The sequence below is a fragment of the Echeneis naucrates genome, chromosome 14, assembly GCF_900963305.1.
Source record: "Echeneis naucrates chromosome 14, fEcheNa1.1, whole genome shotgun sequence".
Taxonomy (NCBI): Eukaryota; Metazoa; Chordata; class Actinopteri; order Carangiformes; family Echeneidae; genus Echeneis; species Echeneis naucrates.
The window spans coordinates 12717916-12743896 of NC_042524.1; the positions used below are offsets into that span (position 1 = coordinate 12717916).

At 42.0% G+C, this 25981-nt stretch overlaps 1 protein-coding gene across 3 annotated transcripts; it reads right to left on the minus strand.

The window, feature by feature from the left end:
- Positions 1-2714: 2714 nt before the first annotated feature.
- abcg4a (ATP-binding cassette, sub-family G (WHITE), member 4a) lies at positions 2715-19760 on the minus strand. Of its 3 annotated transcripts, XM_029519008.1 has the most exons (15): positions 19529-19757; positions 7527-7644; positions 7245-7377; positions 7113-7163; positions 6824-6969; positions 6597-6720; positions 6292-6406; positions 6089-6212; positions 5929-5959; positions 4417-4515; positions 4141-4309; positions 3957-4057; positions 3719-3877; positions 3511-3629; positions 2715-2940 (listed from the first exon to the last, which is right to left on the minus strand). In XM_029519008.1, exons 1-15 carry the CDS (start codon positions 19755-19757, stop codon positions 2715-2717), a joined length of 1944 nt encoding a protein of 647 aa, XP_029374868.1. The 3 variants fall into 3 exon arrangements, with proteins under 3 accessions (XP_029374868.1, XP_029374870.1, XP_029374869.1); XM_029519010.1 differs by lacking the exon at positions 5929-5959 and having other exon boundaries at positions 4417-4535; positions 6084-6212; positions 19529-19760; XM_029519009.1 differs by lacking the exon at positions 5929-5959 and having other exon boundaries at positions 6079-6212.
- Between the last annotated feature and the right edge of the window lie 6221 nt (positions 19761-25981).

Sequence of the window (25981 nt, forward strand, 5' to 3'; positions counted from 1 at the left end):
TCTTTCTTTCTTAATAAAGTCAAGCCCAGAGGTCTGCTACAAAGTTTTACTTTTGATGTAATATGATGAAGAAAAACCAAAAACTACTGTGTTGGCAGTTAAAACGGACTTTTTCCATGTTAACATTTTTTTTTCTTTAATAACTTGGAAACCAATTATCTTGATAAGATCTGGCATCAAAATGGCGCCATCTGCTCAGTGGCTTTAACTTCTTTAGTGCTCATCTTCAGTACCTTTTCTAATTATTATACTGCATTTGTACCCTCTAGTTGGAATATCATCTACTAAGCATGTCCACGGAGCATCTTTTACTGAACATAAGCAACAAAGTCAAAAGACCAATGAAAAGATTAAAAATTCAGATTGCAGCATCACATTTTCTGGCGTGAAATTGGCCTCATAGAGTTAAAATACCTTTAGATGGTTATTGCACATAATAAAACATGTAGGAACAGAATACTCAAATCAAATTCTTAATATAAAACATATAAATATCACTTATCCCACAGCAGCTGGAGGTATAGCAATTTAGCTAACAATTCAGGTATAGCAAAATAGTTGTTGCTATGGATGGCAGAATCCAAACCTGTAGCTGATACACATGGATCTAGTTGCCTCTTAAAGAGACCGCCAATCTCTTTTGCTAAAAAACCATTGACTTGGTTGACTGCCGCTTGCCATGCTCCATCTGGCTCATTTCGTCTCCAGTCCTGCACCCTGATGGACACTATAGTCCAGTTAGTCTGGAAATGTTTGTCAGAAAAGCCAAGGAATTGTACCTCAAACATGATAGGATACATACATTTATATGGTGGAATGAAATAATTATTCTCAAATCTAAAATGAAATATTTCATAAATTTCATTCCTAAAGTGACCATGCAACATCCAGTTGCTGTTTTCCTGTTATACTTTCAAGCAGCGCTCGTCACATAGCTATATAAAAAGAAAAGGAAGTACAATTGAATAAAAAAAAAAGAATAAACATACATTGAAAAGTGCAAATGTACATTTGTTTACAGCATGACATATTCACTGTACAATCATTGATTAAATACTCACATTATTTTATGCATCATAATAAGGATTACTAAGTAGCATAGTTTGAGTAAGAAATATTTCATAGCAAGTCTATTGGAAAATATTTGCATTGCCTGTGACAAGGAAAGACTTTTCTAAACATTGCAAAGGGTGAATGTGTCTATTTGTTTGAGTGTATATGAGTGTACATCTCTGTGCAGATGTACCTTTGTGGGTTAGGGTGTGTGTGTGTGTGTGTGTGTGTGTGTGTGCGAGAGAGAGAGAGAACCAGCATATATACTGACATGAGGTGTATTTGCAAAAAATTAAGCAGAAAAAACTCAAATCACTTTTGTTCAGAGGCACAGAAACTGCCCAGCCAGCATTTCAAGTATCTAGCATTGTTTTGAACACACACCTGTCAGACATCAGCAAAGCAGAAAGGGGGAGAGAGAGAGATAAGAGATGGGAGAGAAAAAAGGATATTTCCTTTCATAGCTCAGGGAGAGGCAGCTAAAGAGTCAGACGGGTTGAAACAAGCAATTCAAAGGGATTCAACGAACATCACTTTTTTAAACCATGGAACAGGATATTGCACTTCACCTAAATCACCATCCTCTCTGTGCAGCCAGTATGATTGAGAAAGCTCTCTGCATCAGGTGGAAAGAGCAGTGATTCTTGCCTTCACGTTTTGCTCCCAGTTCATTGAATGCACCCTCAGTTATTGGAGAAACAAACGTGTTATAATGAGGAATCGTAGGCCCGGCCACAGAATGTATCCATATCAGTCTTTGTACAGGACATACTGCAGGACGTTTTTACAAGGATTTTATACATGTGTAATCATTCCACCACAGTTAGTGGTAGAGGAAAAGGCTTCTCAAAATTATCCACACTGGAGATGGAAAGCAAGGAAAGTCATCCACTGGCAGTTGTTTTTTTTTTTAAGTTTGTATTCCACAAAAAAAGCCATTGTGCTCAGTGTCCTGGTGATGATGCCTGGTCAGGTGAACTTTCAGGTGAGAGACAAAGTTTTCTACACAAGGGTAGTCTGGCAATGAAAATTACAGTTATTCCTGATGCCTATGAGGTCTTGTTTCCGGGGGGCCTTTATGGGACATGCCCAATTAAGTATCAATTCTGCTGCACCTTGAATTTGTTTTTTAGGCTTTGGATTTAGAAGCTACATGTTACTGGACAGTCATGCACCAAAACGGGTGACTCAGCTCTTCATAAACCTGGAGGGTTTGGTTAATTATATATGTGGCACTTTCCTGATGTGGTCTAGATTAATATTTCCTCACTTCAATGAAACATGCTTTCTGGTACGTTTAGTATTCTGTTTATGGATGGGGCAGATACACAATATAATGGGAAGGTAACATTGATCTGAGAAATAAAGAAATACCTGGAGGATAGCTAATAATGGGGACGAGACAGAAACTCATATTTCACAGTCCAACTTTCCTTTTTCTTGAAGAACAAACCTTTTAAAGAGAAGATTTATTATACTGTACAGTTTGGGAAATGGTGTAGCACAACTTTTGGATGATAGTTTGTGTTGGATTTATGTGTTACTTAGTACATTTATGTGAAGTACAGACAGAGAAAGAGAGACTACCTATTTTCTTATTATCTCATACTGCCAGGATATGTACGAACGTCTGAATCCATGAGTGGTTTCCTACGGATATCTTAACGTTCTGATTTAACTTTATAGCGCAGGACTAGGTAAGTGGCCAGTCTGAGGACCAGGAAGAAAACCCCCAGCACCATGAAATCAACATAGAGCTTTGCATCCTCCACATCCAGCAGCTGCAAGACCTCTTCTGGTTTTTGGAACTTACAGACCAAGCCTGGACACTCCAGCTCCGACCGGTTCATCCCATAGATAGAGAGTATCACTCCTTCAAAGCCATACCTGAGAGTGGACATTTGTGATAGAGCGTCATGAACATTTATGGAGAATTGTTTCAGACGAGAGAATTTTTGCAGACAAAGACCGCTGGATTTAAAAAATAACACAGAAATACTATTTTCTATGTAAAGACATAGTGTGCTGAGCAAAGTCACACCCCAACCACATCATCCACATCAAATCTGGACGTCTCTGTTTACATTTTTGCTAACTGAGCTGAGTATGTGTATTAGTTAGGAGTTTGAGTCTTTCCTGTTGGCCCATTGTCCATGTGTAAGTAACTTGACGCTACCTGTTTGTTCTCATTGGTGCCGGTTACATTCAGATATATGTTAATTGATTTGCTGCCGTCACCATTATTAATTAGTTTGAAAAATGTTGCATTCACTAACTGGCTGTTGACAATGCTATGGTGAGGATCACAACAAGTTAAAGGATTGCAGTTAGTTGTTTTTTGTTGGCTTTGTTTTAATCTGACATGCTGGTGGTCAAGTGTGACATCTAGTGGCTGTGATGATTACTTACAAACCTTAAAACTTAAATATTTCAACTTCATAATTTAACTGTTAGTACCTGACATAGGAGACATAAGAGCTCCACTGTAGGTATTTGGGAATGGTATCAAAGTTGACAAAGAACCCAGAGAATAGGAGGACAGGTATAGCTGTAACTGGACCCACAAAGGTTGCCACCTGTGGAACAAATAAGCAGTATTTATCAAAAAATGGCCTCGGTGAGTTATATTGTAAACAGATCAAAATATGCAGGTGCACCGATCTACCTGCAGAGATGTGGATGCTGCCCCTATGAGCAGACCCAGGGATTGGGCTACCAGGGCTGTGGATGTCGACAAGGCCATGAAAAGTAGGTAGCGACCTGCCTCTGGCGGCTGTTCTGTCATCCAGTACACTATGCTGCAGTACATAATGGGACAAATCACCTGTGAAGGAGAATTTCAGTGTCATTAACTTAAATTATAGCTCATCAAATCATTCAGAATTAAATCACTAAAACATTACCTGGAACGGTATATCAGCCATGGTTTTGGCCAGATAATAGGCCTTCAGGCTGTACCAGTAGTTGAGATGTTCCCTTACAAACACAGACATCTCCAGAGGAACTGTGAAACAGCAGCAGCATTATGGTCTACTTGAAACAGAGGAACAACATACTGAATGGATGGTAGAGGTTTAAGCCTCTCACAGGTTAGGACCGTGGGCATCAGAGCAGCAAACATGAGGAACAGCATGGAGAAGAAGAGGAACCCGGTGTTGTTGAAGACCTTGCTGGCATCATTTCCGATTTTAAGGTAAAGCAGGCCAATAAGCACTCCAATAGCCAGATGGGACATCACCCTGAGGTGGGTCAGCACCTAGAAAAAAATATTCATAACATAAAAATCATTAGACATTAGATATCAATAACCTGTTTGTTCACTTCCAATTTGAGCAGGAATAATTTCCAGAATGTTTATTTTACCGTGTCCCTGCATATTGTAATGAAAGTTCTTTTGAAGAGGATGCAGAACTGCGTGAATGTACTGGTGGCAAAGCTATGTTTCTCAAGGGTCCCTGTGTCCTGAGGAAAGAAACACAGTGAGACCAAGGAGTCAGTCATGTAGAACACACAGATATTAGTAATACTTATATACATCCAAACACTGATTGCACACCATACCTGTACCAGATGATAAACAATGACAGATGTATCAATTAAAAACTGAGAAGTATGCAGAATGTTTGTATAATTCAATAACATTTACTTCATGATCTGTACATATTAAATTATGTAATCAAAAAACCCAGAAGATGAAGATGAAGATGGACACTGAAGGTAGGAACCAAATTTCATAACGTCTTTATTTGTGGTAAAGGTTACTGGCTGATGTTCACACAGAACGATCCATAAGGAGTTAGAAAGGGGGACAAAAATCAATAGAGTTATGAACTGCTTCTGAAGGGCAAAACTGCATCCTGCATACTGCGAAAGTAATGGTATCACGGACTGCTTTACGTGGTTTGCATTTTAAGTTTTATCATTTAGCTAATGTTCTTGTCAAAAGTAACTTATGAGGCTGAGAGGAAAAAGGAAACTGAATATGTCTGAGGAGACCAATTGACGGAGCGGAGGTGCATTTTGGAGGGAGAAATTGTAAAATGTGGTCAGGAGAGGGTAGCGGGTTATTTTGTCCTGAATTCAACACAATTTACTGGGTATCACTTACTTTTTTCAACATGTTCCTGTTTAACAGATAGAATGAAGATTGTTTACTGGCAAACTCCTGGATCAACTTTTACCTTTAACCCCGCATCTAAATGTCAAAACCCCGCATCTAGATGGCAAAAACAAATGTAGAAACATACCTTTGTATATTTTGTATATAAAATCATGTGCAATTCGGCGTTTGAGCCATTGGTGAACATACTTCACAGAAAATCCAGTCTGGAGAATTAAATGTTACCCAAGATCAGACTCTGACAGCAGCTTCGGGGGCTCTAACACAGACGAATCACAGTACAGCAGTATAGCTTAAATGTCTGAAATTATTAATTTTAGAGATTTGGCCTAAAACATTGGATTTTCAAATCCTGGCAGTCTCCAGCATGTTTCTCTTGATTGTGATGCGTGAAAAAAAAATCTTTGAGGGAAATATTAAACGTGAGTGGAACCAGCCTGCAATAACCAACATGCCCTTGTAGACCCCGTCCATCAGACAATACAGATCAGGATTCACATCCTAACTGGTTAGCATGATAAATTCAGCAGAAGAAGAGATCCGAGAGGCGCAAGAGTGCTCTCAGCTCTGTTAAGTGAACACCTGCTAATGCCTATACTGCATGTAGCAATATCACAATGTACAAATAGCTCCTTTACTGAGGGGCACATATATCATTTCTATCAGACTTTGGCAACGTGAATTTAAAAAACGTTGCCTGCATCTGTCAAGTAAATGAGTAGATACTTAATGAAAGCAGTTAATCCTTCATAAACCTCTGAGGCTGACTGATAAAACAGGAAAAAACTCCCAGTCTTTTTAGATCAGCAAAGGTGGGGATGTTCTGTATTCTGTGGTTACTGGCTTTTAACTCGGACAGACAGAGTAACGGTGCAGTGATATGGGCGATAGTGGGGGGTACTTACACTGTGACACTGAGAGGGACAGGAAGAGTCGCTTTTGGAGTTCTTCTTGCCCTCCTCGGAGCACAGTCCACCCTGGACAGCCTCAAACAGTACTGGGTTCAGATCCCCATACTCCCCTGACGCGACCTCAATGACTGGGAGCAGAGAAGACTGCAGTAAGAATTAGACCTGTAAGAGACTCAAATATTCAAATGTGGGAGATGATCAACTTACTGAAATCAGCAGGATTGTGATACGTGGGGCAGTGCAGGCCCAGGTTCTTCAGATAAGGGATGAGGTAAGGGACTGTGCCCTTGTATATGCACTGACCCTGACTTAGGATATACAGCTAGAGGAGGAGGAGAACAATCAGCATAGTTTCCAACACACAAACTCTTCATTGACGTGACAACTGACAAAACAAAAGGGCTGGAGATCAGCTGCAGTCAGCTGGATAATATTTATTCATGTGGTGTCCCAGTCTGAGCAGCAACTAATGGATGGCCAGATATGTGCGGCACTATAAGCACTCAAATTACCTTATCAAACATCTCAAAGAGCTTGGCACTGGGCTGATGAATGGTGCAGATGATTGTCCGTCCTCCCTGAGCCAAAGACTTCATGAGGGAAACAACCTGGAAGCAGGAAGCACTGTCCAGACCGCTGGAAAGGGAAACGAAGAGAGACAGAAAAACAGAGACGAATTCATTATTTAGTCTAGATTTTTCAGATTACAGCGATTCAAATGAGGTGAGTAATATCCTACCTGGTGGGCTCATCAAAGAACATGACAGGAGGATTGTTGACCAGCTCGAGGGCGATGGCCAGTCTTTTACACTGACCCCCAGAGAGGGAGTTGGTGCGCGTCTGAGCACACTCTAAAAGGCCCAGAGCAGTCAGGATCTCATCCACCTTAGACAGGGAAACAGGGAATAAATGCTAGCATATGGTGTCTTCATTTTACATTAATGTTAAAATCCCCAATCATGATACTGTTAAGTGGTTCTACCCGATTATTTTCAGTATTTTATATATAATGTAATGTTCATACTTACAAGTTCTTTTTTGACTTGTATGCTCTCATTCAGTTTCAGATTGGCAGAAACCTAAAGGCGAACAGGCATCAACATATTATGATTCAATAGTAGCATTAAATGAGGTCTCAGGAGTTTATGTAATGGCCTCACCATCATGGCCTCCCTTGTCGTGAGGTGTGGCAGGAGCATGTCATCCTGCATGATATAGCAGGACATTTTCCTAAACGTCCTCAAGTCTCTTGGTCGGCCATTCACCAGAATCTGGCCTTTCATACCCGTCTCCCTGATTCAGACCATGAAACAAAATGATGTTGTTGCCATTTTTCTGAGCACTGAATTATATCAAGAATAATTATCTCTGCAAAAAAACATGCAAGACTATAAGATGGTGAGGGATTTTGCAATGTTTCCAAACCCCTGACACAAGCTTACCTGTACCCTGCCAGAATATTCATCAGAGTGGATTTCCCAGCTCCAGACGGCCCCATGATGCCAATCAGCTCTCTGTTGTTGAATCTTCCTGACAGACACTTGAGGAGGGCTTTGTAACCTGATAAAGAAGAAAGTGCTCTGTTATTCAGATACTGATTACTGTAATTGGTCTGGATTTGTTCTCGTCAACCATTCTCAGACATTTTACTTTTATTTCCTTATACATTTTTGCATACATTTTTTGATGTCTGAATATTAGGAAAACAGACATGATTAGTAACGCCAATGACAACAATACTGTACATAAACAACACTGTCTGGATACAGTAAAAAGCAAGGTATACAAATATATAAAAAATCTGAGAAAATACAAATATTGGTGAGATTAAGTGAAAGGTCTTTTCAAAAATAGTTCACAGTTGCTTGTCTGGCAGAGGGATGATTGAAGCTAAAACTGTGGAATTGGTTAACGATTGCTAACCTGAAAATATGTTGTGCACAGGAAAGAACAGCTGATTCCACACCATTGAGGATAAGCTGGTGTTGAAGAAAAAAACAATCTGAGTCTAATTCCAGGTTGGCTGAGGTGGTGTGAGTTTATTGAAGTTCCAGGTCATGGTGAGCCTACCGACACAGAGTGGGTCCGGTAACAGAGATTGACCGACACTGGCCGACCGACAGACTGACCGACAGAGACTGACAGAGACTCACAGAGAGACTCTCAGAGGGACTGACTCAATGTAGGGCCAGCTAACAGATATACCCTGTCCCCGGGTGTGGTCACAGACAGTTCATGCATGGATCGTATAGTGGGATGTGTATTACCGATTACCACAGGAGGGTGAACTCAGTAGGGGGCAGGGATGGTTCCCAGACAAGGCCACAGACAAAGGAACAAAAGGACAAAGGAATGACACTCAGGTAGACACTGATCAGCAGGGGAGCGAAGACAGGAGGAAATAACATTTGGTTGGGTTTGCCCCAGACGTGTAATGGCAAGTCCCTTTTCAAAGGAAATGTATCTAAGTTTGTAAATTCTTCTTCAGTCCACCCTTTTTTTTTTTTTTTTTTTTTTTTTTTTAAACAGTAACAAAAGGTGAACACAATAAACAATTAACAATAAGATGAACAATAGAATTAAGGTGGTTTTCCTGTTCAATCGAAATCAATGTCAATCATATACAAAAAATCTGAATTGTCATCTTCTAGGTGCGGGGTAGATTCGGTTGTGTTGGAAGCAGAATACATGATCGTTGTAGTTGTTTCAGTAACCAGTGAAGGGTTCCATCTAGTTGGGTGTAATCCATTCGGGTTGAATCCAGGTCTCTGGAGATGTACTTCTCCCTCTTCTTCTGGGATTCCGGTGCCAGCTTTATCCTGTGGGGGAGGGGGGTCCTTCTATCAACTCGATGGCGATGAGGAGGAGGGTCCACCGGAGGAGGAGGGATCTTGCTGGTTTCTGCTGCATGGTGGTGGGGGTGTTTTCTTGCAGTGGGATGCGTGGATCCACGTAGGACGACCTTCGCACTTAACAGCTGTGTTGGTGGTCAGCAGGACGAGATGTGGTTTGGACCAGCGAGGTTCAAGGGCGTTCTTCCGTCGGAACTCTCTGATGCACACCCAATCCCCTGGTTGGATGTCGTGGCAGGACTGGTCGCTAGGAGAAGACTGGGCAGCTTTGACTTTTCTGTGGAATGACTTTACAGTGGTAGTTAGTGCAGAACAAAATGATATCATTGACTCATCCATGGCGTGAAGATCCATTTTTCCTATGCACAGGGCTGTGCTGCTGGGCACCGTCATGGGTCTGCCTGTAATAATTTCATGAGGTGTTAGTTTGTGTTTCCGGACAGGTGTGGACCTCATTGACATTAAGGCCAGGGGCAGCAGCGTTGTCCATTTCAACCCTGTTTCAGCGCACAGTTTCGCCAACTTGTTTTTCAAAATACCATTTTGTCGTTCCACCAGACCAGCAGACTGTGGATGGTATGGACAGTGTAGCCTCTGTTTGATTCCTAGAGACTTACAGAGTTCAGTCATTATTTGTCCCGTGAAATGGGTCCCACGATCTGAGTTTATGCTCAGTGGGATTCCAAATCTTGGAACGATGTCTTTCAGCAGGCATTTCACCACTGAGGCAGAATCAGTTTTCTTGCAAGGCCACGCTTCAGGCCAGTTTGAAAACATATCAACACATACAAGAACACTTTCATATCCCTCACATTTGGGCATATGAATAAAATCAATTTGTAGGGCTTCAAAAGGTCCTCGTGGCGGAGGATGTGTCGACGGCGTCGTCTGAACTGTCCTTCCTGGATTATGCTGTTGGCAGATTAAGCATTGTTCACAAAACTTCTTAGCATAGGAAGTAAATCCAGGAGCATACCAATCCTTCAGTACTGTCTGACACATCTTCTCTTTGCTCACATGCGACAAGCCGTGCGACATGCGGGCCAACCACGGGTACAGAGATGTCGGAGCCACAACACGGCCATCTCTGTGGAACCAAACGTTATTTACATATTTACATCCATGGGAAAGCCACAACCTATGCTCCTTCGCATCAGCGTTCTCCTGTAAGGATGCCACATCATTAGGAGAAGCAAGATCGTTAGCAGTTATGGAGGGACAGAGCTTTACATGGACAGGATCACCAATCTTGGCAGCTGCCTTGGCCGCATGGTCTGCCAAAGCATTGCCTTGAGAAACAGGATCATCAGACTTTGTGTGTGCTTCACATTTTACAACAGCAATGGATGAGGGCAGCTGACATGCATCCAACAATTCCCCAATCAATTTACCGTGTTTTACTGGCGTTCCAGAGGAGGTGATGAATCCTCGGTTTGCCCACAGCGTACCAAAATCATGCAAACAGCCAAACGCATATCTGGAATCTGTGTAAACTGTAACAGTTTTACCTTTTGCCAGATGACAGGCTCTCATCAGTGCATACAATTCAGCTACTTGGGCAGAGCTCGAGGATGGCAGAGCAGCACTTTCAATTACTGAGAAGTTATCACAAATTGCATACCCTGCATATGGCACTCCATTTTCTCTGTAAGCTGAGCCATCAGTGAAAAGAACAAGATCAGAGTTACAGAGTGGTGTTTCAGAAAGGTCTGGGCGAGGTTTAGAAGAGCATGAGACAACATCCATACAATTGTGAGGATCACCATCATCTTCCGTGGGCAATAGAGTGGCAGGGTTAAGAATAGAGCATCTTTTAAGGGTTATGTGAGGAGCTGTGAGTGTTAGTACATATTTCGCCTCCCTAGTTCCTGTCACATGCCTGTGAGCTTCCCTGGTAATCAGAGTGAGAGCATCATGTGGGATCATGACTGTGAGTGGAGAGCCTAATACAATATCAGCAGATTTGCTAATTGCAAGTGCTGTTGCAGCAACAGCTTTCAGGCAAGGAGGAAGTCCTCTCTCTACTGGATCCAGTCTGGAGGAAAAATAGGCAACAGGTCTGTAGGAGGAGTTATGGCGCTGTGTGAGAACAGATTGTGCAAAACCACATTTCTCGTGGGCAAACAGTGTGAAAGGCTGGTTGTAATCAGGAAGTCCAAGTGCAGGGGCTGACAGTAATGCTTGTTTCAACTCTTCAAATGAATCATTAGCTTGTTGTGACCAAGTTAGGGGTTGTGTACAGATTGAGGGTTTGGACATCTCTTGGAGTGGGGCTGCAAGTGACGCATAATCCAGTATCCATTGTCTACAGTACCCTGTCATTCCCAAAAAAGTTTTCATCTGTGACGCACTAGTGGGTTTAGGCACTTCCAATATAGCTTTTACTCTAGATGGAGTGAGGACTCTTGTTGAGCCAGATAAAGTGTGTCCCAGATACTGGACTACAGTCTGACACATCTGGGCTTTCTTTAGTGAAGCTTTGTGTCCCTTTACAGCCAAAGCATTTAGGAGGACAATTGTGTCTGTCTCACAAGCAGAAGCAGAAGGAGAAGCTAGAAGTAGATCATCAACATACTGCACTAGAACAGAGCCTCCTGGAAATGAAACATCTTTTAAATCACTGTGCAAGGCACGAGAGAAGATAGTAGGTGACTCAGTGTATCCCTGGGGTAGTCTAGTGAATGTGTATTGCTGTCCCTCATATGTGAATGCAAACAAATACTGGCTATCTGTATGCAGAGGGACAGAAAAGAATGCACTGCAGAGGTCAAGCACAGTATAATGAGTTGAATTGGCTGGCAGTGACGAGAGTACAGTGGTGGGATTTGGCACTAAGGGAAATCGTGGAAGCACTACCTTATTGATGGCTCGCAGATCTTGTACAAATCTGTATTCCTGTTTACCTGGTTTTTGAACGGGGAATATAGGAGTATTGCATGGGCTGTTACATGGCACTATTACTCCTTGTGTTAGCAAAGACTGAATCACTGGACGGATGCCTTCTCTCCTTTCCTGAGAAAGAGGATACTGTGGAATCCTTGGCAAGCAGGCGTCATGCTTCAGTAATACCTGTACAGGTTCAACTGTTTTAATCAACCCAACATCATTAGTGGAAGATGCCCATACTGTCGGGGGCACACTTGACACTATTCTGTCATAAACTTCCCCTTTCTCTTCACTAATGGGTTGAATTTGCTCTGTCAAGGTAGCTATCACAGCTGTTGCATTTTCATGGTTAGTCTCTAAGAAGATGCCATCAGGTGTGCAGTAGATAGTACAATTCAGTTTGCATAACAAATCTCTCCCTAACAGGTTCACTGGAGTGGTGTCTGACAAAAGAAAAGAGTGAGAAGTTGTGAAACTTGACGTATTTTCTGTGAAAGGACCAATAGACACTGTAGTAGGCTCAGATACAGGTAGACACAAAGGAATTCCTCCAACTCCCACAGCTCTCACTGTTTTTCTGGATGCTTTCAAATTTGTTGATTCCGTTGGTTTTAAAGTTGAAAGGGAAGCTCCAGTATCTACTAAAAATGATGTTGTTTTTCCATTTACATCTATCGTTAAATGAGGTTCTGCATTTGTTTTTGTTAATTTGATGAGTGGAGCCTGGGTCACACTCATTTCTGTTTCAAATTGGTTACTGTCCTGACAGCTCTATTGGTGATACTGTGGGGTTTGTTGGTCTTCCTCTTGATCACTTACTGGAGGTGCTGTAGGCAGGGTGGGTTTACCATGAGATGTCATGTATGGACAATCTCTTATCCAATGGTCTGTCTCACCACAACAGAAACAGCTGCCTTTGTGGACTTGTCTTCTCGGCCCTGGCCTTCGATTCCATTCCTTCCGTCTGAAGGGTCTGTATCTGCCACCTCCTTTGGCTGCTCCGCCTGTGTAGTGTGACACTTGGGCCGACATTAGCATTTCATGCATTTCACAGTCCTTTTGTTCACAGTTATCCCAGTGATGCTGGGCTATCTCCATAAGCTCGGACATAGATTTCCCTGTCCATCCAACAGTTAACTGTACTTTACTCCTGATCTTTGGCTGAAGGCTGTTTACAAATGTGGTTTGCAGGTAACCAGGTGGAAGTCCATCAATTTGACTTTGAGACAGGCCACAGTTATCTTTTGCCACCGTGTGTAATCTTTCGCACAGTTCTCGAGGGTTCTCGTTCTTTCCTTGTCGGATTTTGTTGAGAGGAGTATAGTCGATCTGCTGTGTTACCTCCTTCTCAACAGCTGCAGCTATTATGCTGTAGAATCTATGAGCCTGTTCTGGTGCAATGTCTGCAAGTTCAGTGGGGTCACGGGGAATTTTACAAACATCTATCACCTTTTGTTTCACGTCAGCTGGCAAAGTCAATTTTAACAGTTGGACCAGGTCAGGAAGGTGAGGACTGTATATGGCACATACAGACTCCCATTCGTCTAACCACTTTTGCTTGCTTTTCCTGACATCTTTTGGGAAATCTCCCACAATCTCCTTGAGCTCCCGTCGGCTCCAAGGCTTGTAAACGATGTCCTTTCCTATGGTAATGAGTGGGGCAAGCTTTGTTGGAACTGCTTTCTTTTGCTTTCCCCCTTTTCTCATTGTGGTTAATCCCTCTGCATTGTCCTGGCCAGATGGTTTGCCCATTCTGTACAATAAACAATCATCATCATCGTCATCATCGGTACTGCAGTCTTTTAGGCTTTTTAAAGGATAAAGACTTTGGACTTCGGTATCGATGGTCGGCAGCTCATCTTCTCTGAGATCTGGGTTACCTTTAGCTTTGCTTTCTTCTAATTGGGCCCGTAACTTTTTATTTTGGTCGATGAGGGCAGCTACTTGGGATTCAACATGGCGGCGTCTGCTTTCATCCCTCCAGAGTCTCAGGGAGGCAATATGCTTATTTCTGTCTCTACGACAACTCAGTCTGTCTCTCAAGTTTTTTAATCTCGATTGATCAAAAGTGCCATTCAGGGGAAATTTTAAGTGGCCATCATCAGCAGTTATCTCGGCCCATGTCATTACAAATTTTAAACTGTTTCCACCGTAATTGTCGAACATATATTTGGCTGGACCACTCAGCTCTCTCTCTGACCTTCCGCTGACACAACCTCCCATTGTCTGTATGTAAGTTCAAAACTTAAAATCACTCGCAATTGCTCACACTCCAAGCTCTGCCAAAACTCCACAGGTCAAATCAGTTTACACAAAACTGGCCGAACAAATCAGGCCCACAACTTTAGTTTCAATAGTCCCTCTCTGGACTAAACTCAAAGTGTTCCAAACACTTAGGACCTCGTCCAAACACAATCACAGATTCAGCTACCTGGAATATTTGACCTTCTTAAGAGCAGAAAGATTCTATCACGCAATGCAAACAAGCTTACAATCCAGTTACTTATACAGACACGGTTACCCTATCAGCACTCTTACTCACAACCACACAGCAAACCTACTCAAAATCACGGATGGCGTCAACTTCTTTGGGATTCCAACTTCACAGACTTTCCAACAACACACAGTAGCATTAAATGGGTTCTCAAGAAGCTCCTTACCAATTCAGAATTTCTCAATTCAATGGCGTGTCTTTGGTCTGGAAGAAGGAATCTCCTTGGAAGTATGTTGCCATCCGGGTCACGGCACCATATTGTTGAAGAAAAAAACAATCTGAGTCTAATTCCAGGTTGGCTGAGGTGGTGTGAGTTTATTGAAGTTCCAGGTCATGGTGAGCCTACCGACACAGAGTGGGTCCGGTAACAGAGATTGACCGACACTGGCCGACCGACAGACTGACCGACAGAGACTGACAGAGACTCACAGAGAGACTCTCAGAGGGACTGACTCAATGTAGGGCCAGCTAACAGATATACCCTGTCCCCGGGTGTGGTCACAGACAGTTCATGCATGGATCGTATAGTGGGATGTGTATTACCGATTACCACAGGAGGGTGAACTCAGTAGGGGGCAGGGATGGTTCCCAGACAAGGCCACAGACAAAGGAACAAAAGGACAAAGGAATGACACTCAGGTAGACACTGATCAGCAGGGGAGCGAAGACAGGAGGAAATAACATTTGGTTGGGTTTGCCCCAGACGTGTAATGGCAAGTCCCTTTTCAAAGGAAATGTATCTAAGTTTGTAAATTCTTCTTCACTGGGTGTGGCCTATGAATGAAGATGGACTGAAGGTGGAATTTTTTGCATGATGCATTTCGTAACCTTTGTGGCTCTGGAAGGTGAGTGGAAATAGAACCAGCTTCTGGTCTTCAGACTACTGACAGTCTGTAGGACTGGCTTCCAGCTTTCACATAGAAGGTGAAAATGGATTTGTTATCTTTGCTTGTTTTAAGTCCTGCCTCATCAACGTCTTCAGTGTCTGTCAGACCATTTTTCTTGTAAGTAGGGTGTCTGCCCAGCTTCCACCCTTAAATCTGAGAGTAAAATAGTCAAATGGCAGTGGCCCCTCCTCCCTCGCAGTGTTATTACATCAGACTCTCCACTCAAACAGCAGAGCAGTCTGCTGTTGGTGAAGCAGTCCTATTTTGGCATGTGGTGCATACTGATGTTCTAACTCAGTGCTGTAGGTCACACATAGTAATGGTCTTATCACAAGATATATATGTTTAAGATAGTGCTCCACTTTTATTAAACTGTTGAATGTTTTAAGGATACATTGTTTTTATTACACACGTTTTTAAGTCAATTCATCTATTCCCTACAACACAATGCAACTTGCAGTTTGGAACTACATTATTATTAGTGTTTTTTGGGACCGCCTTGAATTTTTCAGTTCCAACTGATACATTCAAAGTCTCTCTTTGTAGATCTCATAAAAAACCTGAAGATTTCTTTTTCGACACCTGCATTCAGCTTTTTGACACTCTTTTTTCCATTTTGACAAGCATGGTATTTTACCATGGTGACGTATTCTTACCAGAGAACGCCTTCACCTTAGTGGCTGCAATGGCATCAATCATGTCTGTAATTTTTTGTAATTGTCTGAAATCTTCTAGAAGCTCATTGACTGAGACCCATGAGACAGTGGGAGAGGGCGGGAGCAGCAACTCATCACACTTTGAGTTGTGCACTCTGAAGCCACAGAAAGCTATATACAACTTTTCACATAATAAAATATAAATAATATGAATAATACAGTGGCCTACTCATCACCAACCCTGGAATTCAGTTAACAGACTTTCATATGTTTCACCAGTAGAGGTAAATTATTTACATTGCATATGAGAGATCCGGCACACTTGACTAACTATGGTACATGTAAGCAGCTTTAAATCCAAGCTGTGATATTATCTCCAGAGAAAATGAAAATAAAGGACCAAAAGAACCAAAATAAAGCATTAAGATTAATGCCCTTGATACATAATTTCTCCCTCAAGACTGTGACGTCGGCTTTACTCTTGTCTCAACATAAAGAGGATCCATAAAAATTCAAATGTGAGAGCGCGATGCTTATTTGTGAGTTCAGATTGCGTTTTCAAGTCTGATTATATTGAATCATAAATCATAAATAAATGAAAATGTTAGTAGCAAAGTGACACGATCACAGTCATAAATTTGACTTCTGTGCATGGTGACGCATTTAAAAAAAACTGTAAGATGATCTAGTGAGTGTGTGGTATTCTGTGTCTAAGATGCAATTTTATCCCTGTAAGATACAATGTAAGCGAGCAAACAAAACAAGGACATGTCATTAACAGCAGTAAATGTAAACAAAGTGAAGCGCTAGAAACACTGAGAGGTATGTAAACACTGCACTCCCCTCCTGCCCTTCCCCTTTCATTGCTGGGCTAGTTTTTCACCAGTTACCTCCCTTGAGAGCAGAATACCCTCATCATGAAAGCAGTTCGCGGCAGACTCATCCTAACAGGGATAAATGGCTGCCCTTGCCAGGAGGAGCCTGTAAAAACAAATGCAGACTGAGGGGAGACCATACATCACATCGCCTACTTTGGCCTATTTACAATAAAATAAACAACTCCAAATTTATTGAGTTTACAGTATATTCCTGTTCATTTATAGAAGTGGGTGAAACAGACATCGCCCCTTTTTAGAATCTCTTCCCGTTCATTGCAGACATTTTGAGAGATGACTCACAAATGGTCACTAAAACACATTAAATTACAAATGGCATCACACGCCATCACGCCATCTTTGCTCTCTTCTTTCCTTCCAACCAGCTGTGGTGGACACATTCAGCCAAAACAACATACAACTGGAACAGAATTTTTGAGAGTGCCTCTTTGGACGTGTGTGTGTGTGTGTGGGGGGGGGGGGGGGGGGGTCCTCTGTCACACAGTAATATATGGACATCTTTCTTTTACTGTATGTCCAAGTGCGTAACATTGACTTTCATTCTGTTTGTGTGTGTCTTTATGTGTCTCTCACTGTGTGCGTGTGTGTGTGTTCAGTGTCTGTGTAAGCTGCTCTCTGCCCCTGCAGCACACACACAAACACTTGCAGTTGTCACCTTGTGCTCCAGGGTTGCCGGGACAACCGCCTGAGAGCAGAGGCAGAGAGCCCAAAACGAGCTGATTTGTGTCTCGGCGAAGCGCTCAAACTGAGGCAACTTGTAATAAAATGCTAACTCCTTTCAGGGAAATTACCAGACGGTGACCACTACAGTAAACTCCTGAACCAGTGTGTGTCTTTTGGTGTTTATAGAGCCTAAAATGTGGACAAAACAGAAACTGAGACATTTCTGCTGTTCTCCTTAGAAACTTGTACTGGAGCGAATGAGAAATAGACGGTGGACACGTCCTTCAAAGGCTCACAGATCAAATATGTTTGACTCACTGTTACAGTAGACACTGTCCGAAACAGGACAAACATTTAGACTATTTTGGAAAAAATGGTGAATCTAGCTTCAACTATGTGCCCATCAGGATGATTTCTAAATGTTTTTTCAGATCATTTTCACCTCAGCTCTCCACTCTAGCCAAACTACACACCACTCTAACTGACCATTCTGTGCCATACACACTCATTACAGACTGAAAAGTTGAGCATGACACTTGAACATTTGCTGCCCAAAAGGTGTAAAAGGTATGAAACAGATGAAAACTGTAATGGATTGACAAGACTTTTGTCACCGTTTTAAATGTTGAGTCTGTAGCTGTAAGTATGGGGAAGCAGTCGGACATTGTGACCCTATGACCTATGTTGGCTGTGAAGCGCAACTTCTCAGCTTTCGGAAACCGCTGGAATTTCTTTGATAGAGCAAACATTCACGGACTTACAGTAATTTGAAGTGCGGTGGCCGGTGCAGGCGCTCAGTTGTGAAGGGTGAATAAAACTTTTTTCTTTTTTTTCCCCCAGAGCAGAGCAGCAGTGTTAAAGTCTGTGATTACACTGGCTCTGCAGCTTTGATCAGGAAGACAGAGACTGCAGAGAAACAACTGTGAGCTTAGCTGGTTAAATGAGACAAAAACACCAACAAACCCCTCAGAGTGAAGTACAGCAACATGCAGATTATAATGTGATGAGCGTCTTCTGTATGAGTGAGATTGTATGAGTGCTAGAGGTAATTGGAGAGGCAAAAGAGGTTATAAGGAATAGGATGCCAATGACAAGAGGTTCAGTAAGATTAAATAGAAAATTAAATGGCCAACAAGCTTTTTTTGTGAGAGGTACTGCTTAAATAGAAAATACTGGGGCAATTCCTGTTCACACATCACCAGCCTGATTAGCTGAGACAGACTCCTCAAAGAAAATATACAAACAAAAGCAGAAACCATGGGTGGATTTCAGGACTTGGACTTTTAAAGAAAAGCATTTACGCCAAAGCCCAAACAACATTATCCCTGCACCAGATTCCTCCTCCGTTGCTCTCTCCAGCCATGATCCTCCCTACTCAACAATACTCTCCATACATCCATGTTTCACAGTGGAACAACCAACACTCCTCTAGGCTTTTATAATACACATCAATATTACACAAGGCTGGAAATAATAATAACAAAAAAAAGCAACAACCCTGCAATGAATCATGTAGGTCTCCTTTAGCGAAACATGGAGCATGAAAAGAAAGAATTTAATCTGAAGTCACTCATTCCCCCCTTGCTAAATAAACAGAACAAAATAAGAGCAGGTAAACGTAATAGTTTACAGAGGGTGGTTTAGTTGACAAGCAGAGATGATCTAAGGGTGGAGACTCATTATTAATAAGGGTGCTGAGTTCAACTGCTGTCCATATCTCATGAGCAAATCAATCTTTGGGCTTAACTGGCTGCATTCGCCTATTGCCAGACAACACAGAGAAAAGAAAGGCGAGCAGCGTGCCAACCTGCAAGTGTAAATTATTTACTGTGTCTAAACTCTGCTGAGCAAAGCAGAGCTTACAGGAACACTGGCTGCTTCAACATGGTGGAAGTCCTGTGCGTGTGTGTCTGTGCATAAGGACTGGGCTGGGCCACACATGTCAGGACAATCGAGCACAATATAACACTGAGAAGGAAATACTTTCTTCCAATGCCACAAAGGCTTTTGAATGCCTCCCTTGAAATGTCTGCACTCCCTATTGATCGCTATGGGTGGTGCTTGTGTGCTCATCTATCATGATTACTTATGAGAACTGAGGATACAGTACCTCTCCTCCGCCACCAGGGACCCTCACGGATGGTGTAGGAGAGCTCATTGAACTCCAGGTCCACAGCAGAGCGGCGGGGGAGGTGGGAGAACCGCTGAGCCTCGGTAATGTGGTTCTCCACTTTCTTCAGGTGGGTGAGCAGTGGTGCCTCTTGAGGCGCTCCACCATGGAGTTTGGTCTCCTCCATGGGGATGCTGACCGAGCCTTGCTCCAGTGTCCTCTCAGCCATCCTGAAAGACTGCAAAGGACGACAGGCATGTTTTATCATGGTTCAGAAGAAGAGGTTCCATTCTTTTTAATCAACACAGCTTTTCTTTGTCAACGTGTAAAACAGGAAAACTATGAACTCAAGTGCTGTATTGATTTAGTTCGAAAAACAGCAAAAGCATGACACTGAAATAAAAGTGCAATTGAATCCAACACAGAAGTAAAAGTAAACACAACAAATATTTGACTTTTTTTTTTTTTCATTTATCTGAATTGGTTTCTAATTGACCCAATGCCTCTGGAGATGTGTGAGCACAAATGGGTGTTGTAGGAATAGTTTTAGGATGACTTCAGATATTATCTTAAAACTAGGTGCTGCCCATGATCTGATTACGGTATATTATATGGACTGGCTGCTTGAGGGGATAAGGTTTTGAGCGTGAGGAGTCAGGATCTGGTTTCACTCCTGCAGCACCCTCATACTGCTGATTCACGTAAATTTCCTCCTGGAAAAGTCTGCCTGTCTGAAGTGCCTGTGAAACCATGTAGTGGCTGCTGATCCATTAGTTTCCAATGATCTGTAACTGAGACCACACATTGTTTCCCTTCTATCAGTGTAACAGAAATGTCAGGACATTCAAATCATGTCACTATTATGTGAGTCACCGGTTAAAAGCCAATAATTATTAAAGCACTAAAAGATGTTAATTAAGAGGATTAGGTGTTTAATTGAAATGCCTTTCTTGAAGCTTTAACTGATAAACTGTCAATTTCTCTGTTCCACCTGAATGAGAACCAAGTCAAAGGTTCATGGGTGATCATGTTAAAATACTGTAAGCAAACCAGGCTGATGGTGTTTTACTTGTGATTTTCTTAAAAATTTTTATAAAGCAATATTATATATTCTAAAAATTAAGTAAGAGAAAATATATGGAATACATGTTTTATTTATTCATAAATATTTAAAATATTTAATATATGGAGTATGGAGCAATAGAACAAAACTTGATGATTAAAAACTGTTGTGTTTTTCATGTCCAGCATCATTTACTTTTTATTTACATTTACATTTAGTTAGATGAGCATATTTCTTCTCAAAGTGAGTGTTTGGATCAGGCTTTCTTAGTAGTTAGTGGACTCGCTAATGTCATAGTCCCCTAATATTTTTGGGTACATAGAAAAATGTGTGTGCTTAAAAATAATGCAAACTACCCTAAAAATAATTCCTGGGGCAGACACAGAGATGAATTGTGTGTTTTCATGTATCTGACAATGATTAATCAGCTAATATTCACTTCCGCAAACATTCCCAAACAGTTTTGTTTTAACCCAGATAGGTTATCTGCGTTCACAAATTTCCAAGTTCAACACTAAACTTGTCAGTAACGTGCCATGCATATTACAACTTTTTTTTACTGTTTTGACTGACACACTTTTAAATTTTGATAAACTAATAGTGGACAATAATGTCTGAAAACCTATGGCTTTATGAGTTGGGTGTATTGGCTGCATCATCCAATCTAGAAAAAAACAACAACATTTCAGGACGGATAATTATCAATCTACAAGGCTAATTTGCTTTCAGTGTAAAAGAAGGAATGAAGAGCAATAGTTATTATCGAACACTACTTCTGAAAAAATCAAATGAATTAATGCCACATGGTGACAAACACACACACACACACACACACACACAAACAACCTCTGTCAGGATCAGAAATGAACTATTGAGGCTTCTGTTTGTTCCATTTGTTAGAGATTGTATTGATGGCTCATCCATCCAGTCATCTTCTACAAAGTTGTGACTAGACTCCATTCATGTCAGAAACAAGTTCTGTAGTAAATGTTGACAATTATCATACAGTCATAGTACACAAAGAGTTGATGCACATAATGGACCAAACAAAAATCCTTAAAAAAACAGATTTGAAAATGGAAAAAGAAAAAGTAGCATCCTGGTCATGTGTGGAATCACTGTGTACAAATATCCTCTGTTGCCATGCAATGCCTTGCAGTTGTCTACTATCTATGACCTACTGTATGAGGAACAAAATATCCTTATGTGAGGACGAGTGAAGAAAATGAACCATGGCATCTATTGATCACCCTGCCATTAGTGAATTTCCATTACCAGCATGCATAAAGCTCTATAAAACACTGACAGACTCAAATGGTCTCTCAGTCATTTGAAGGCCTCCATGTCCTGTCATGTGTGGCCCCAAAGCTAGGACACGTGAGCAATCACAGCTGTAGTAAAAGTCCTCTGAGAGGAGGAAATGTGGTCATTAAATGTATGCTTATAGCCCTGCAGTGGTGTGGTGCTGCTGTGCTCTGCACTGATCTGGGATCAGGGATGCTCCTGGCTCTCCAAAAAGCACCTGTTAGCTACAGAGTGACAGGGAGGAAACATGAGACACCATGTTAGCTGGGTCAGGACAGAGGTTTGGGGAGAGGCTTTCCTGAGGTAGATGAATCATCTTTACACTGGCTGTGCCTTTATCAGTCAGTCCTACAGTGTGTTGCATTGCACATGCACATGCACATGCACACATGCAAGCATGCACAGAACCTACTTATTATTGTGTGTAGAAATGAGCAGATGAGCAGCTCAGCCCTGGCTCTCCTCACTGGGTGGGAGCAACAGTGCTCAGTTGATCCTCTCAGACAAAACAGCGCAATTCCTCCACATCAGAAGCCCCCCCACCCCCCACCCCCCATATACCAGTCAGCCCCAAAGAAACCGCCTCCCTCCCCCCGGATTTAAAAAAAAAAAACAAAAAAACACAGGATGCTCTAGAGTTATAGTCCAGGAAAAATCCGGATGGGTTGTAAGGCTTTCAGGGACCGAGCTGTGTTCTGATCTCTCGGGGTGCGGCGCATATCAGCCCGCATCCTCCACAGCTACTCCTGAGATTAAAATCATGTCCGGTCTCAAACTATGACTGCATCCCAGAGAATCACCAGGGGAACAGGATGTCTGTCATCTTCTTACTCCTTGGCAGGATCTATTCCTCAGATTAAATCCACCCGTCCCGAACTCGTCTCGAAATACTCACACGCTTCCCCATCACCATCCTCCTCATCATCATCATCATCATCAACAACATCATCATCAGGGTGTTGGTGACAATCTGTGGTCTCTGACAAAAGCAGCTAAACGGTGTTGCAGATGCTTCAGCAGCAGCATCAGCATCAGCAGCTCGACGGAGCAGCCGCTGTGATCCTCCTCACCGGTTAGTGCGTCTGTGTGGCGCGCACGCCGGTCTGGGATACAGGGCGTTGCTTCTGGGATCTCACTGGTGGAAAAAACATATAATGTTTTGATGTTTCTTTTTGATCCTCAGCCTGGCCTCATGTTCAACGACGAGTAGAGTCCCGTAGAAGAAGAAGAAGAAGAAGAAGAAAAAAAAAAACTAAATATAGAACCCAGGCCTCTTTTGAGGGCACCAGTACGTTGGCTGAAAAGACACCTTTAGGTCCATGTAGGCACATGTAAAGCCATTATGGTGGTCTGAGGCTGGAGCACTGACCTCAGAGAGGGAATTCATTCATAGTGAATGAAATGTATTTAGATCAGATGGACTGCAGAGCCTTATTGAATTAGCCAATTTGAACATTTTAAACATTCCACTTTCTATTCTGGGGCTACTTTGGGATGTTGTCTCTGGGGTAATAAGAGGAAGAGGAATAATCCAGTGAAATTAGGATACAGCTCTGACGTGAGGAGAGTTTTATTATTCGTCAGCTTGCTTCACAGTACTCCCTGTTCCGGATCATTAACCCGTCTCTGTGTCTGTCTGTAAACGGGGGGGAGGTTTTGGTGAAATTCAGAGTCCCGTCCTGTTTCTTTAAAAAGCCGCACCTGCGCAGCTGCCCGCCGCTGATGCTGCATTGCCCGGGTTATTTTCGGTAAAATAGTCGGGGTTACTCGCGTTCATGCGAGCCTTCCATGTCTTACATCACCCCTGAGAGGAAATCAAAAGCATTTTTAGCCAATCGCTCATGCCTGGTAATCAGACCAATTTAAAAACGAGCTTCACGACGCCACAGGAGCAAAGTCAGACACTGGAGTCCACCGTGGAAATGAAAAGCCATCACTCAGACAATGTTATCAGGCCCACATACACATGTTTGTATTCCGGTATTTCCTATTTGTTTGCAAAGATCAGCGTTGGCCTGATGAAGATAAATCAGTCTAAAAAATAAAGACAAATGTTCTGTTTTAAGGCTTCAGTAGGCTGAATGTGTTTAATGGCCATTTCAAATTGATTGACGGCTGTTGGGACGCATGAGGCGCTCCTAGTCTTGGTCTACTTCAAAGGCCAAATCCTGACTGCATAATGCAACATTTAGCCTCGAGGAGAGGAATGACCTTTTGTCCATTCTCTGTTGAATCACATGTTTACATAAATTATCCTTATAAAACCCCAACACTTCTCATTCTTGCTTTATGGGAAAACTACAATGCGGATCTTTAACTCATTAATCAACTAAACGATCATAAAGTCCTACAGATAAGAATGTGTTTTCATAAACCACACATTTATTGTTACTGACAATAGTGAAACTGAGCAAACACATATGGTATGTTTGGTTTCAACCTTTTCTCTGCAAAGTTACCAGGGGACAGCCTTTATCAAGGTATTGTGGGATTGGAGTACGTTAATAAATGAGGGTTGATCTGATATAAATACTGAGCTGCTGTGCCGTTAGACACATGTGAGGGAAAAGCTCAGTTAAGATGGCACTCAGCACAGACCTACTTTCTGTGGGGCTCCTTCTGTTGCTGATAAAAGGAACTCTCACAAACAAAGGTGAGTTTATAGTAAAATAAAGGAATATCATCTTGAATGACTCACTTTTGTGCATATTTATCATGTAAAGCTTTATGATAACTGAATAAAATGGTATGTGCAGGTCAAACATCTGTTCCAATCAGACTTTCTGTGGAAAATAGCCTGTCTAACATGTCTCCCGAGTCCTACTCCAGCTCTGTGGTGGAGGGAGGTGTGCTGCTGGGCGCTCTGAGGAGACTGCAGGAAACACAGCAGGATTTCAAGTAAGACCACCCATGGTGTCCCCTTTAATACCTCTGTGAAACATTCCTTCTTCTTAAAGGTGGCTCAGCTGTTGAAACACATGCTGCTGAATTTCTGCTCCCAAATAAACTATTGAAGACATAAGCCCTGGCTCTGTGACTGTTCTCAGGTTCACAGTGATGGAGGACCCAAACTTTGGTCTCTTTTTGGAGAGTGTGAATGGAGTGTCTGGCAGTGAGCACGAGCAGACGTTCTGGGAGATCCTGTCAGAAAGGTCCGGAGAGTACAACAGGCTGGATGTGGGTGAGTATCCTCCCTAGAGTTTTAAAACAACATATCTGAGGGAGACTTGATGAGTTATAATGGGGCGGGAGAATTGGTTGTCCTTTCACTTTAGGATGGCCTTTGCTGTGATTATTCTTACACTGGTTTGATAATGTTACTATAGAAGTGGCTCGCTTTTTAAAAAGATGCTGCACAAATGATTGCTTGTTATTTTGTAATTCTTATAACTGCAATATATGAATAAACCCATATCCAAAATACTTCTCATCTTGATTTTGTATTTGCCCCTTCCCACAGGAATTGGCTGTTACAAACCTACAGCAAATGAACACATCATCCTTAGGTTAAGCTCCTGGGCTCAGCACTGATGAGCTGCATCACTTTCCAGAGGAGCTGTCTATTCAGATGTGGAGGAAAATCACATTTCTGACTGCCTCTGGATTATCAGGCTCCGGGAGTGTGAAGTGGTGCTAAATGTCTGGACACGCTGCACATGAGAACAAATAGAAACAACAGTAACATCTAGTGCCTTGCAGGAGCAATGTCATCTATCCAATGTACAGAGTAAAATATTACAATCTGTTAATGTTAGGTAGCCCATGTTTAATTGTTAAAAATATATGGGGCATATCAAGAATGTATACAAGAAATAATGTGGCATGCTGCAAGAAATGTGACATTCTTCAGCTCATGGCTAATTAAAGTCTGCGAAGATAGAGAAACTGCTTTCAAATTGTGAAGTGTTGTGATGGTTAGAAACCTTTGTGGAATCACATCTCTGTGAGCTGTTTGACTTGAAAGATTATTTTTATTTTCTATTGCTTTTAACTGAAAAAGACAGTTACATAGTCCCCCCAATAAAAAAATAAAGATTTTATTTTAGCACACAATTAAATATTTTGTGCCATTTTTGTTTAACTCT